The following is a 12,372-nucleotide window of genomic DNA, read 5'->3' as shown; positions in this document are numbered from 1 at the left end:
TCCCCTCCTCTGGATCCTTATGGGAGAGAAGGGATCACAGAGAAACAAACTCAGAGCCGATGAGACCAGCAACACCACTTCTTAAGACTCCAAAGTGAATCATCTGATGGAAACAAAACCCTTGGCAGGCAAGTTTTTAATGGTGTGCTTGCACAGGAGTGTGTGCTGAGGGGCTGAGGAGTGTGTTCTGCCACGTTGCACCTTGAGCTTACCGACTAGCACTGCCTTGGTTTGCCTGCACACATCACAATCAGACAAGAGCTACACAACGATGCAAGCCACGGCCCAAGCTGGACAGGGGAGAACTGGTGGGTGTGAGAAGTTAGCCACATCAGGTGATGTTGCTAGGCTGGCTACAGGAAAAGAAAGCAGCAGAGAGCAGAGGCCAGTGGCAGGCCCCTCAGATCCCCAGGTATCTGTTCATTTTGCTCAAGGCGTCGCAGACGGTGTTCAGGTCGCTGCGCAGGTCCTGGACCACGTTTTCTATGCTCCTGGTGTCCTTCAGGATCTCGATGCTCTGCGTGTAGGGGTTGAAATACACAGAGAAGGGACGATTGATTGACTTGGCAAAGTCCCTGAAAGGAAAGGACAAAAGAACATGGACAGCTCTTCTTTGCCAATTCACAGGATCCCAGGGTGTCAGGGCTCGGAAGGGACCCAAAGAGATCTCATGGTCCAACCCCCCCTGCCAGAGCAGGACCATACAAGCTAGCTCAGGTAACACAGCAACACATCCAGATGGGGCTGGAAAGGCTCCAGAGAAGGAGACTCCACAACCTCTCTGGGCAGCCTGCTCCAGGGCTCTGTGAGGCTAGCAGTAAAGAAGTTCCCCTTTGTGTTGAGGTGGAACCTCCTGTGCTGCAGCTCACATCCATTGCCCCTTGTCCTATCCCAGGGAGCAAGTGAGCAGAGACTGTCCCCTCCCTCCTGACCCCCAGCCCTCAGACACTTATAAGCATCTATTAAATCCCCTCTCAGTCTTTTCTTTCCCAGACTAAAGAGCCCCAGGTCCCTCAGCCTCTCCTCCCCAGGCAGTGCTGCAGTCCCCTAAGCATCCTTGTGCTAAAGAAGAGAGACTGAGCTTTATTTTCCTTTGACTCAAGGGAAACAGTTTACCTCATTTTTTCTTTGGCTTCTTCAAAACTTTCTGAGACAAAGTAAGCTTCCTGGAAGGTAGTGATAAGGCATTCCTGCAAACAGGTTGTCTTTGGGTCAAATGTTTTCACGTTGGCCTTGTCAGAGAGAGCATGCTGCAAAAACACACCACAGGGTCTGTTAAAAGCTGTTTTGATACTGCTGTGCAGCTACACAGCTCCTCTTATATCTCTGTGCTGTGTGCTTCCCATTGCTTGGTAGCCTCTCTGGCTCTGCAGAGAGTAGATTTTCAGTTTGAGCAGAATAAATCATTTGTTACATTAAAAAGCTCTCTTTATGAGAGCATTTTCCTCCCAACATACTTATCAATATAACTACAGATATGTACTACCCAGAAGATGTACAACCCCTGCCCTGCTCAGACCACTCCTGCAATCCTGGGTCCAGTTCTGGGCTCCCCAGCTCCAGAGAGACAGAGACCTGCTGGGGAGAGGCCAAGGGAGAGCCAGGAGGATGCTGAGGGGACTTGAGCATCTCCCCTGGGAAGAGAGACTGAGAGCCCTGGGGCTGTTGAGTCTGGAGAAGAGAAGGCTGAGAGGGATCTGATCAATGCCTATCAATAGCTGAGGGCTGGGGGTCAAGGGGAGGGGGCCAAGCTCTTGTGGGTGGTGCACAGCAATAAGCCAAGGAGCAATGGAGACAAACTTGACCAGAGAAGGTTTCAGCTCAGCATGAGGAGAAACTTCTTTGGTGTGAGGGTGTTGGAGCCCTGGAGCAGGCTGCCCAGAGAGGTTGTGGAGTCTCCTTCTCTGGAGCCTTTCCAACCCCAGCTGGATGCATTCCTGTGTGGACTGCCCTGGGTGCTGCTGCTCTGGCAGGGGTTGGCCTGGATGAGCTCTGGAGGTCCCTTCCAACCTCTGACATTCTGTGATTCTGGCAGAACTGATCACTGTCTTGGTGGGTGACTGAGCCTGACCAAACCTCTCACACAATCTGGCTTTCCATTTGCAGGCCAAGATCATGCCCTGCTTTCCTGAGAGGGAGCTTGAGACGGGAACTACTATCAGCAAACCCACTCAGTGATGCTCATCTCTGGTGTGCTGATGGAATGCATTGCCTTTCTGTCACCCACACCTCAGCAGGAGCACTCCCTACAGGAACTCCAGAGCTAAGCAGGCATCAAGCAGGCACTGGACAGCTGAGGCTACCCAGAGGGGAAATTTCCAATAGCCTTTCTCCTGGCATGACTGGCACAAGCCACTAGAAGGGACCTGGAGGTCTCAAATCTAAGGTGAGGCATCTAGCTATTTTCCAGCAGGATCCTTCTCTAGCTCCCCCTTCCACATGAATACTTGCCCTAGCTTTTGGCTCTAGCCTTCCCAGGACACACAATGTGTTCATTCTCAGTGCCCTCTACAACAGTACAAGGTAAGGAAAGAGAGGATATTTAGGTCAGTGTTCAACCTTCTTTAGTCCATCTTCCTAACATCTATCCCTAGTGCAGACCTGCATGAAAAGCATAAAGAAATGGCACAGAGGGAGCAGATCCCTGAGGTCCCAAGGTGCTTCTTATTTCTTCACTTACTTTCTACCTGGACATCCTTTACAGCAGAGTAAGGCATTAGCCTTAAGGTATTCATCACACCTTAGAGCCAAGCTCTTGCTTATTCTAATTCCCAAATGCCTGGGAAGGGTTCTGAAAATACCACACTAGCTCTCAACCTGCAGTCTCCAAATAGAAGGACATAAAACTGGAAGGAGAACCTCTTCCTCCCACCTCCTCTCTCCCCAAAAATAAGTCCATGAAAAATGAATGCATGGGATCTCCAATAGCAGGGAATCAGCTTTCTTTGGTGCATGCCTCTTTTCCTCCCCATGAGGTGGTCTGTTTCTAGCCAGCCATCAGTTAAGTAAGTTTGAAAACAAAGCCCAGAAATAGTCTGTCTGAGAAGAGAGCAACTGCAGAGTCCAACCACAGCTACCTCTAGAACCCAGGCTGTCTGATGCATCCCTGTAGAGGGATGGAAGAGACCCTGCAACACAGGACTTAAAGATCCCAGGATGTTAGGGGTTGGAAGGGACCTCTGGAGAGCTTCCAGTCCAACCCCCTGCCAGAGCAGGAGCATAGAATCCAGCACAGGTCACACAGGAACACATCCAGACAGGGCTGGAAAGGCTCCAGAGGAGCTCCACAACCTCTCTGGGCAGCCTGCTCCAGGCTCTGCCACCCTCACAGTGCAGAAGTTCCTCCTCATGTTCAGGTGGAACCTTCTGTGCTGCAGTTGACATCCATTGTCCTTTGTCCTGTGGAATCATAGAGTGGTCCAGGCTGAAAGGGACCTCTAAAGCTCATCCAGTCTGACCTGCCTGCAGTCAGCAGGGACATCCCCAACTAGATCAGGCTGCCCAGGGCCTCTTTGAGTCTCACCTTGAATACCTCCAGGGATGGAGCCTCAACCACCTCCCTGGGCAACCTGTGCCAGTGTTCCACCACCCTCAGAGTAATGAACTTGTTCCTCACATCCAATCTCAATCTGCTCTGCTCTAGTTTGAAGCCACTGCCCCTGCTCCTGTCCCTGCAGGCCTTTGCAAACAGTCTCTCTCCATCCTTCTTGTAGCCCCCTTCAGGTACTGGCAGGCTGCTCTTAGGTCTCCCTGGAGCCTCCTCCTCTCCAGGCCCCAGCTCCCTCAGCCTGTCTTCATGGCAGAGGTGCTCCAGCCAGCTGAAGATGATGTGAGGCTCCTTTAATGAAAGTTCAAGAGAGCATCATAGGAATTAAATGGATTAAAGCCTTTCAGAAAGAGTTTTAATAATTGAAATGTACATTATTTCTGCCTTATCTCAAAGCCCCAAATATATCCTGTGTAATAGAGTTAGCTAGAGTTAACCTGCCTGTATTAGGCAGAACAATTTATAACTACTTACTGTATTATTCCTTTCCCCCCAGGCTTCATTTTTAATCTTCTATTTCTCCTTATTTTGTTGTGCTTTTGAATTGGTGTTTTCTTTTCCCCTTGATGCTTCCATCTCCCTCTCTGGAGCTATTCCAGCCCTGCCTGGCTGTGTTCCTGTGTGACCTGCTCTAGGTGCTCCTGCTCTGGCAGGGGGTTGGACTGGATGAGCTTTGGAGGTCCCTCCCAGCCCCTAGCACTCTGTGCTTCTGTGACAGCATGCACATCAGCACCTGGATTTTTCAGTATCCAAAATCTTAACTCTAAATGCTGAGTGGGGGATAAAAAAACCCAAACTTGAAGGAAATTCTGGGGAGGAACATTTTAGGGTGTCAGGGAGTGATGGGACTGGGGGGAATGGAGCAAAACTGGAAGTGGGGAGATTGAGATTGGATGTCATAGAATCACAGAACTGTCAGGGTTGGAAGGGACCTCAAGGCTCAGCCAGTCCCAACCCCCTGCCATGGGCAGGGACACCTCACACTACAGCAGGTTGCTCACAGCCACATCCAGCCTGGCTGCAAACACCTCCAGGCAGGAGGCTTCCACCACCTCCCTGGGCAACCTGTGCCAGGCTCTCACCACCCTCATGGGGAATGACTTCTTCCTCACATCCAATCTCAATCTACCCACTTCTAGTTCTGCTCCATTCCCCCCAGTCCTATCCCTCCCTGACACCCTCAAAAGTCCCTCCCCAGCCTTCTTGGAGCCCCCTTCAGATCCTGGAAGGCCACAATGAAGTCTCCTCAGAGCCTTCTCTTCTCCAGGAGTGTCTAACTTAACTCCCAGTGCTTGGTAGATGGCAGATCTGGTAAAATTTAATAGCTTATGATACACAAGAAGTCAAACCAGATGCTCTAGCAGTCCCTTTTGGTGTCACATCTGTGAAATAAACAGGTGGTGTAATAGAGAAATGGATTCTGTTATTGATTTGCAGCAAGATTATGATATACAGAATCACAGACTCAACCAGGTTGGCAAAGACCTCAGAGATCATCAAGTCCAACCTATGACCTAATCCCTAACACCTCCTGACAACCAAACCATGGCTCCAAGAGCCACATCCAAGCCTTTCTTGATCACCTCCAGGGATGGGGACTCCACCACCTCCCTGGGCAGCACATTCCAATGGCCAAGCTCTCTTGCTGGGAAGAACTTTCTCCTCACCTCCAGCCTAAACCTCCCCTGGCACAGCTTGAGACTGTGTCCTCTTGTTCTGAGGCTGCTTGCCTGGGAGAAGAGACCAACCCCCACCTGGCTACAACCTCCCTTCAGGGAGTTGTAGAAAGCAAGAAGGTCTCCCCTGAGCCTCCTCTTCTGCAGGCTAAGCAACCCCAGCTCCCTCAGCCTCTCCTCACAGGGCTGTGCTCCAGACCCCTCCCCAGCCTCCTTGCCCTTCTCTGGACACCTTCCAGCAGCTCAACATCTTTCCTAACCTGATGAGCCCAGAACTGGACACAGGACTCATGGTGTGGCCTAAGCAGTGCTGAGCACAGGGCAGAATGACTTCCTTGCTCATGTTCAGCCTACCATCAACCAGTACCCCCAGGTCCCTCTCTGCCTGGCTGCTCTCAGCCACTCTGACCCCAGCCTGCAGCACTGCCTGGGGTTGCTGTGGCCAAAGAGCAGCACCTGGCACTTGGACTTGTTCAGTGCCATCCTGTTGGACTCTGCCCATCTATCCAGCCTGGCAAGGTCCCTCTGCAGAGCTCTCCTACCCTCTCACAGATCAACTCCTGCCCCCAGCTTGCTGTCATCTGCACATTTACTGATGCTGGACTCAATCCCCTCCTCCAGATCATCAGTGAAGATATTGAACAGGCTGGGGCCCAGCACTGCTCCCTGGGGCACACCACTGGTGCCTGGCTGCCAGCTGGCTGTGGCACCATTCACCACCACTCTCTGGGCACAGCCCTCCAGCCAGTTCCTAACCCAGCTGAGAGTGCTGCTGTCCCAGCCAGGGGCTGGCAGCCTGTGTGTGGGCACACCTTTGAGTGCAGAGTACACCCATGTGCACATTGCTGAGTTGTTTTTCACTGCTGCTTTTCCAAAGGATTGTTCTTTGCATTTACACCCTGAGATTGTTACAGGGTGAAGAACCTCTCTGGCACCCCAAATGTGTGCTGACAAAAGATGCACCCTTGACAGGAATGATGTGTTTATGGCATTGGTGGCAGAGGATTGATTCTCTTCCTGACCAGCCATTGCCTTGCTTTTATGTCCTCAGATTTTGCAGATGATGTGACAGGCATTTCCAGGGTCACTGGCTGAGGACAACAGCCTCAGTTTAAAACAAAAGGCCTGGTTCTCCACAGAGCCCTGCACAGAGTGTGGGTCTCAGCACTGCTGGCCAGGGGAAAAGAGGAGAGACATGTTCCTCTCCTTGCCTTTAACCAGCTTTGCATCATGGGTGCATCCCTTCGGGGCCCATGGAGCTGTGGGTGCCCAGCTTGCCTAGGTGTCCTCTGACCCAGTCCTCCTTGACTGAGGGAGCCTATTCCTCCCTCCAGACCTCCTCTCTTACCTCCAGGGACTGAGGGCTGCCCTTAGCAGTAAAGACTGAGGCAAAGAAGGCATTCAGTGTCTCAGCCACCTCTGTCACCAGGTCACCCACCCCCCCAGCAGAAGGTGCCTGGCATTCCTTTTCCTGCTCATGGACTGAAGAAGCCTTCCTGGTCATTTTTTTAACACCCTTTGCCAGACTGGATACCAAGAGGGCCTCAGCTTTACTCTGCTTTCCTTGTAGCATCACTGCATGCTCTGGCAACAGTCCCTGTACACCTCAAGTGGCCAGTTCCTTTTCCCACAGGGCCACAAAGGTGAGCATGGGGCTGGAACACCTCTGCCAGGAGGACAGGCTGAGGGAGCTGGGGGTGTTCAGCCTGGAGAAGAGGAGGCTCTGGGGAGACCTAATAGCAACCTGCCAGGACCTGAAGGGGCTACAAGAAGGATGGAGAGAGACTGTTTGCAAAGGCCTGCAGGGACAGGAGCAGGGACAGTGGCTTCAAACTAGAGCAGAGCAGATTTGGCTATCAGGAAGAAGTTCTTTACCATGAGGGTGGTGGAACACTGGAACAGGCTGCCCAGGGAGGTGGCTGGGGTCCCATCCCTGGAGATATCCAAGGCCAGGCTCAACAAGTCTCTCAGCAACCTGATCTAGTAGAGGAAGTCCCTGCTTGCTGCAGGGAATTTGGACAAGATGGCTTTGGAGGTCCCTTCCAGCCCAAACCATGCTATGATTCTATGCCTTGAGCTTTCCCAGAAGCTCCTTGGTCATCCATGCAGGCCTCTTGACTCCCTTGCTTGGTTTCTCACTCATAGGTGTGCCCTGGTCTCAAGCTTGGGGGGTGACTAATGAGCTTCACCACCAGCACTCTCAGGTACAGGTGAAACAAGCAGCAAAAAGGGACAGAGATCCTCCTACTAAACTGCCAGCTCTGCTGCAAGCCAGCCCAGAAGGGTGGGAGCATGCTGGTAAAGACAATGTGGGTCCCAGAACACAGTACTCTTCCCTCTCCTTCCACTTCCCTCCCATCTTGCCTTATGTCCCAACATGAGACCCTGGGGACAGAACACCTTTTGCCTGCTGCCTACGTTTTCCAGGCATAAAGAGAAGCAGTAAGTGATCCACTGCACCCACTGACAGCATGCAAGGCTGAACACCTTCCCCTTTGTCAGAACAGGGCTCCAGCTCCTGTCACACATGCCTGTGCCTCAAGTTCAGCACGAGCTTGGTGCATTCCTTACTTTCCACTATGATTAATCCAACAACAAATCGATTCAAATGCATTGGGCAGCTTACCACAGAATTCTCACCAACTGCAAAGCAGTTTTTTGTCTATGAAAAACACAACACTTTGCTTCTAAACAAAGATTTCAGAGCCCAAAGCATCCTTATGTGTTACAGTCTATGAGCCTCCTTCCACAAGAAAGGCTTCCACCACCTCCCTGGGCAACCTGTGCCAGGCTCTCATCATCCTTATGCTGACATCCAATCTGAATCTATTCACTTCTAGTTTTGCTCCAGCCCCCCCAGTCCTATCCCTCCCTGACACCCTCCCAAGTCCCTCCCCAGCTTTCTTGGAGCCCCCTGCAGATCCTGGAAGGCCACAATGAGATCTCCTTGGAGCCTTCTCTTCTCCAGACTGCACAACCCCAACTCCCTCAGGCTGTGCTCACAGCAGAGCAGCTCCAGCCCTCTGCTCCTCCTCATGGCCCTTCTCTGGGCACCTTCCAGCACCTCCAGTTCCTTCCTGGCACAGAGGCTCCAGAACTGGACCCAGAGCTCCAGCTGTGGTCTCAGCAGAGTGGAGCAGAGGGGCAGAATCCCCTCCCTGCCCTGCTGGCCACACTTCTCTTGCTGCAGCCCAGGCTCTGCTTGGCTCTCTGGGCTGCAAGTGCTCCCTGCTGGCTCCTGTTGAGCTTCTCCTCCCCCAGCACCCCCAAATCTTTTTCTTCAGGGCTGCTCTCCAGCCAGTCCCTGCCCAGCCTGTATCAGTGCCTGGGATTGCCCTGCCCCAGCTGCAGGACCTTGCCCTTGGTCTTGTTGAACCTCATGAGGCTGTCATGGGCTCAGCTCTGCAGCCTGCCCAGGTCGCTCTGGATGGTTCCCTTCCCTCCAGCATGTCACCCACACCACACAGCTTGGTTAAGATGATTTGTGTTCAGGTGAAAAGAGAGTTGATTCTGCTTGAAAGGCACCTACCTTTAGTTCCCCAATGGATGAGAGGAGTCCTGCCCCATAAGCACGGAGCTGTCCCTCTTGCTTGCAAAGGCCAAACTCAATGGTGAAGAAATAGCACTGTAAAACACACAGACACAGAGCAGTGTGGCTGCAAACAGGCCCCTCAGCAGTGACAGCTGGCATCAGATCCCCCTGACTGCCCCACTTGCAACTCTTCAGCATATAGACAGGTAGGACAGGTTGCCATTATTGCTAAGCACTTCAAATGCCATGCTCTGCAGCGAGGCAGCTTGGCACACAAGTGTGAGGCTCTGCTCTTTTTGCCCAGGCACCCAGGCACCTCTCAGGACTGGCCAGTTACCTGCATGCACTTCCTCCTCTGATGCTATCAAGGGGCCAAGAGTCATCTGCACAGATGTCTTTCATCTGTCTGATGCTCAGCACTGGGGAGGCCACACCTCAAGGACTGTGTTCAGTTGTGGGACCCTCACTACAGGAAGGACATTGAGGGTCTGGAGCCTGGCCAGAGAAGGGCAAGGAGGCTGGAGAAGGGCCTAGAGCACCTGGGCTATGAGGAGGGGCTGGGGGAGCTGGGGGTGTTCAGGCTGGAGAAGAGGAGGCTGAGGGAGACCTCATTGCTCTCTGCAGCTCCCTGAAGGGAGGTTGGAGTGAGGAGGGGGCAGCCTCTGCTCCTTGGTGGCAAGGGACAGGAGCAGAGGAAATGGTTCCAAGCTGCAGCAGGGGAGGTTCAGGCTGGATGCTAGGAAATATTTCTTCCCAGAGAGAGCTCTCCAACATTGGAATGGTCTGCCCAGGGCAGTGCTGGAGTCACCATCCCTGGGGGGGTTCAAGTAGCATTTGGACCTGGTGCTAGGGACATGGTTTAGTGTTGACCCTGCAGTGCTGGGTCAAGGGTTGGACTGGATGAGCTTGGAGGTCTCTTCCAGCTGGATGGATTCTGTGATATAAGCAAGGTGACTTAACATGGAATCATACAAGGTGGTTGTTCTGCCTGTCTAGGAACCTCTAAAGGTCTCTGAGATCTAGTTCAGAGCACACAGCTGTAAGCTCCAGCTGCTGCCACTTTGAAGCCCAGCACCTATTTAAGTGCTGTCTGGACTTAGAGCTTATTCATATGCATGTGTTGAACTGAGGCCTTAGTCTTCACTAGGTCTTCCTCTGGCATGAATGAAGAACCAATATGCCACTGGGCTCCTTAAGCTACAGAGAGAAGATGACAGTGGAATGGATTCACTTGACCAATCCCTCCAGTTCCTTAGGCAACTGCTCTGCCCTGTCAAAGCAGCCTGCTAAATCAGCACAGCAGTACTGAGAGCAGCACCACAGCTGGCCTTGCTGTATCCACCCAAGGAAGAGCAATGTTGGCAATCATACAATGGCCTAGGCTGGAAGAGACCTTAGAGATCATCCAATGCAACCTCCCTGCCGTGGGCAGGAAGCCTCTCACCTAAGCCCAGGTTACTCAAGGCCCTGTCCAACCTGGCCTGGAACATCTCAAGTGTCAAGGGGAGGGGGCCAAGCTCTTGTGGGTGGTGCACAGCAATAAGCCAAGGAGCAATGGAGACAAACTTGACCAGAGAAGGTTTCAGCTCAGCATGAGGAGAAACTTCTTTGGTGTGAGGGTGTTGGAGCCCTGGAGCAGGCTGCCCAGAGAGGTTGTGGAGTCTCCTTCTGTGGAGCCTTTCCAACCCCAGCTGGATGCATTCCTGTGTGGACTGCCCTGGGTGAGGCTGCTCTGGCAGGGCTTGGACTGGATGAGCTCTGGAGGTCCCTTCTGACCTCCAATGTTCTGTGACACTGTGGTCTCCAGGGAGGGGGCATCCACAACCTCTCTGGACAATCCAGTCCAGAGTCTTGCCACCCTTCACCCAGTGAAGAAACTCTTCCTAAGACCCAACCTAAACCCATTCTCCTTCAATGCAAATCCATTTCCCCTTGTCCTACCAGTGGACACTCTTGTGAAAGGTCTCTCTCCTGCCTTCCTGTCAGGTCCCTTCAAGTACTGGAAGGCAGCTATGAGGTCCCCTCAGAGCCTCCTCTCCTCCATGCTGCACAATCCCAGTTCCCTTAGCCTATCCTCACAGCAGAGGTGTTCCAGCCCCTGGATCATCTCTGTGGCCCTCTGTTCCAACAGATCTATGTCCCTCTTACTGTGGGGACACCAGAACTGGAGGCAGTATTCTTCTGAGGCTGTCAGGGAGGGATAGGACTGGGGGGGATGGAGCAAAACTAGAAATGGGGAGATTGAGATTGGATGTGAGGAAGAAGTTGTTCCCCATGAGGGTGGTGAGAGCCTGGCACAGGCTGCCCAGGGAGGTGGTGGAAGCCTCCTGCCTGGAGGTGTTTGCAGCCAGGCTGGAGGTGGCTGTGAGCAACCTGCTGTAGTGTGAGGTGTCCCTGGCCATGGCAGGGGGGTTGGGACTGGCTGAGCCCTGAGGTCCCTTCCAACCCTGACAGTTCTGTGATTCTATTTGAGGTGGGGTCTCAGCAGAGCAGAGCAAAGGGGGAGAACCACCTCTCTTGATCTGCTGGCCACACTGCTCCTGATGCATCCCAGGATGTAGTTGGCAGGAAGTGCAGAGAGCCAGCCCACTGTCCATTGGATGAAAGAGAAGACAGCCAGCCCTGCTCCTGGGGTACTGAGCTTTAGTCTGGTTTTGTTGTTGCACATCAAGATTGCTTTTTGATGTGAGATCAAACAGGCCAGACTAAGCTGGTAACTATTTCTACACAGGAAGGCTTTGAGGAGTTGATTTCCAGCTCACCCAACCCCACGTTGGTGCACATTGCTGTGCATGGGTGTGCACTTGGTACCTTCAGGCTTTGTCCAAAGGGCCCCAGTCCCACTGAGCCTACAACATGAACATGTCTTTGCAGGAAATATGCATTTAAGCTGAGAAGCAGCCTGGTATTTGGTCCTAAATCCAATGCTCTTCTGAATAACTTGAGAATGGATCTCAGTGTGGTAGCCTTTTTTAGGTCTATTTCCTCTTCAAGCCCTCCCCCTCTTCCAGGCTGAATATCATGCTAAATGCAAAAGAGCAGGAATTAACAGCTCTTTTCTGTGCCACAAATGTTTGGAAATGGAGAAATGATTCATCTCCATGCCTCTCAGAAGTTCCTGTAGGGCCAGTGATTCATGCAGCACTGCACAATGGAGGAAGAGGCAATAAAAAAGAATAAAAACATGAGCCCCAGTGCCTGCTCCAAACCTGTTAAGTCAGCTGGGAGGAAGAAAAGGTTGCAGAGACTTCAAAAGTCTTGAGTCAGATTCCATCACAGCAGTCAGAGGCACTGAGATCCACGAGAGGAGGTGAAGGCACAACAAAAAGAGTCACAGTACCATCTCTGGCTTTGCAATTGAATCAGCTCAGCCAAGCTGGCACAAAGGTTCTCATGAGATGCAGGGGCTGATGTCACCACTTGAGAGGGAGGCCAAGACAACTGGCTTCCAAAACAAAGACATCTCAGGGTCACACAGCCAGGCAGAGAAAATGACCAAAGCATCACTAGAGGAGTGAAGAGTGAAGCTGAGAGTCCTAGTGCCAAGGAGAGCACCAAGTGTAGCTTCCCTGCCTAACCAGCTTGCCAGACCCTCCTGCAGGAGGCTGCAGTCCTGG

At 52.4% G+C, this 12,372-nt stretch overlaps 1 protein-coding gene across 1 annotated transcript in view; it reads right to left on the bottom strand.

Annotated features, from left to right (window-relative positions):
* Positions 1-381: 381 nt before the first annotated feature.
* The window catches only part of TPH2 (tryptophan hydroxylase 2), a 65,637-nt gene continuing 53,646 nt past the window's right edge, over positions 382-12,372 (bottom strand). The window contains exons 9-11 of the mRNA XM_054178268.1: positions 8,753-8,848; positions 1,117-1,250; positions 382-575 (exon numbers count right to left, since the gene is read on the bottom strand). Of these exons, the coding sequence (XP_054034243.1) occupies positions 401-575; positions 1,117-1,250; positions 8,753-8,848 (405 nt within the window). The 3' untranslated portion in view covers positions 382-400. The remainder of the gene's footprint in view (positions 576-1,116; positions 1,251-8,752; positions 8,849-12,372) is intronic.

The sequence above is a fragment of the Dryobates pubescens genome, chromosome Z, assembly GCF_014839835.1.
Source record: "Dryobates pubescens isolate bDryPub1 chromosome Z, bDryPub1.pri, whole genome shotgun sequence".
Taxonomy (NCBI): domain Eukaryota; kingdom Metazoa; phylum Chordata; class Aves; order Piciformes; family Picidae; genus Dryobates; species Dryobates pubescens.
This window is presented reverse-complemented; position numbering and strand designations above follow the sequence as displayed.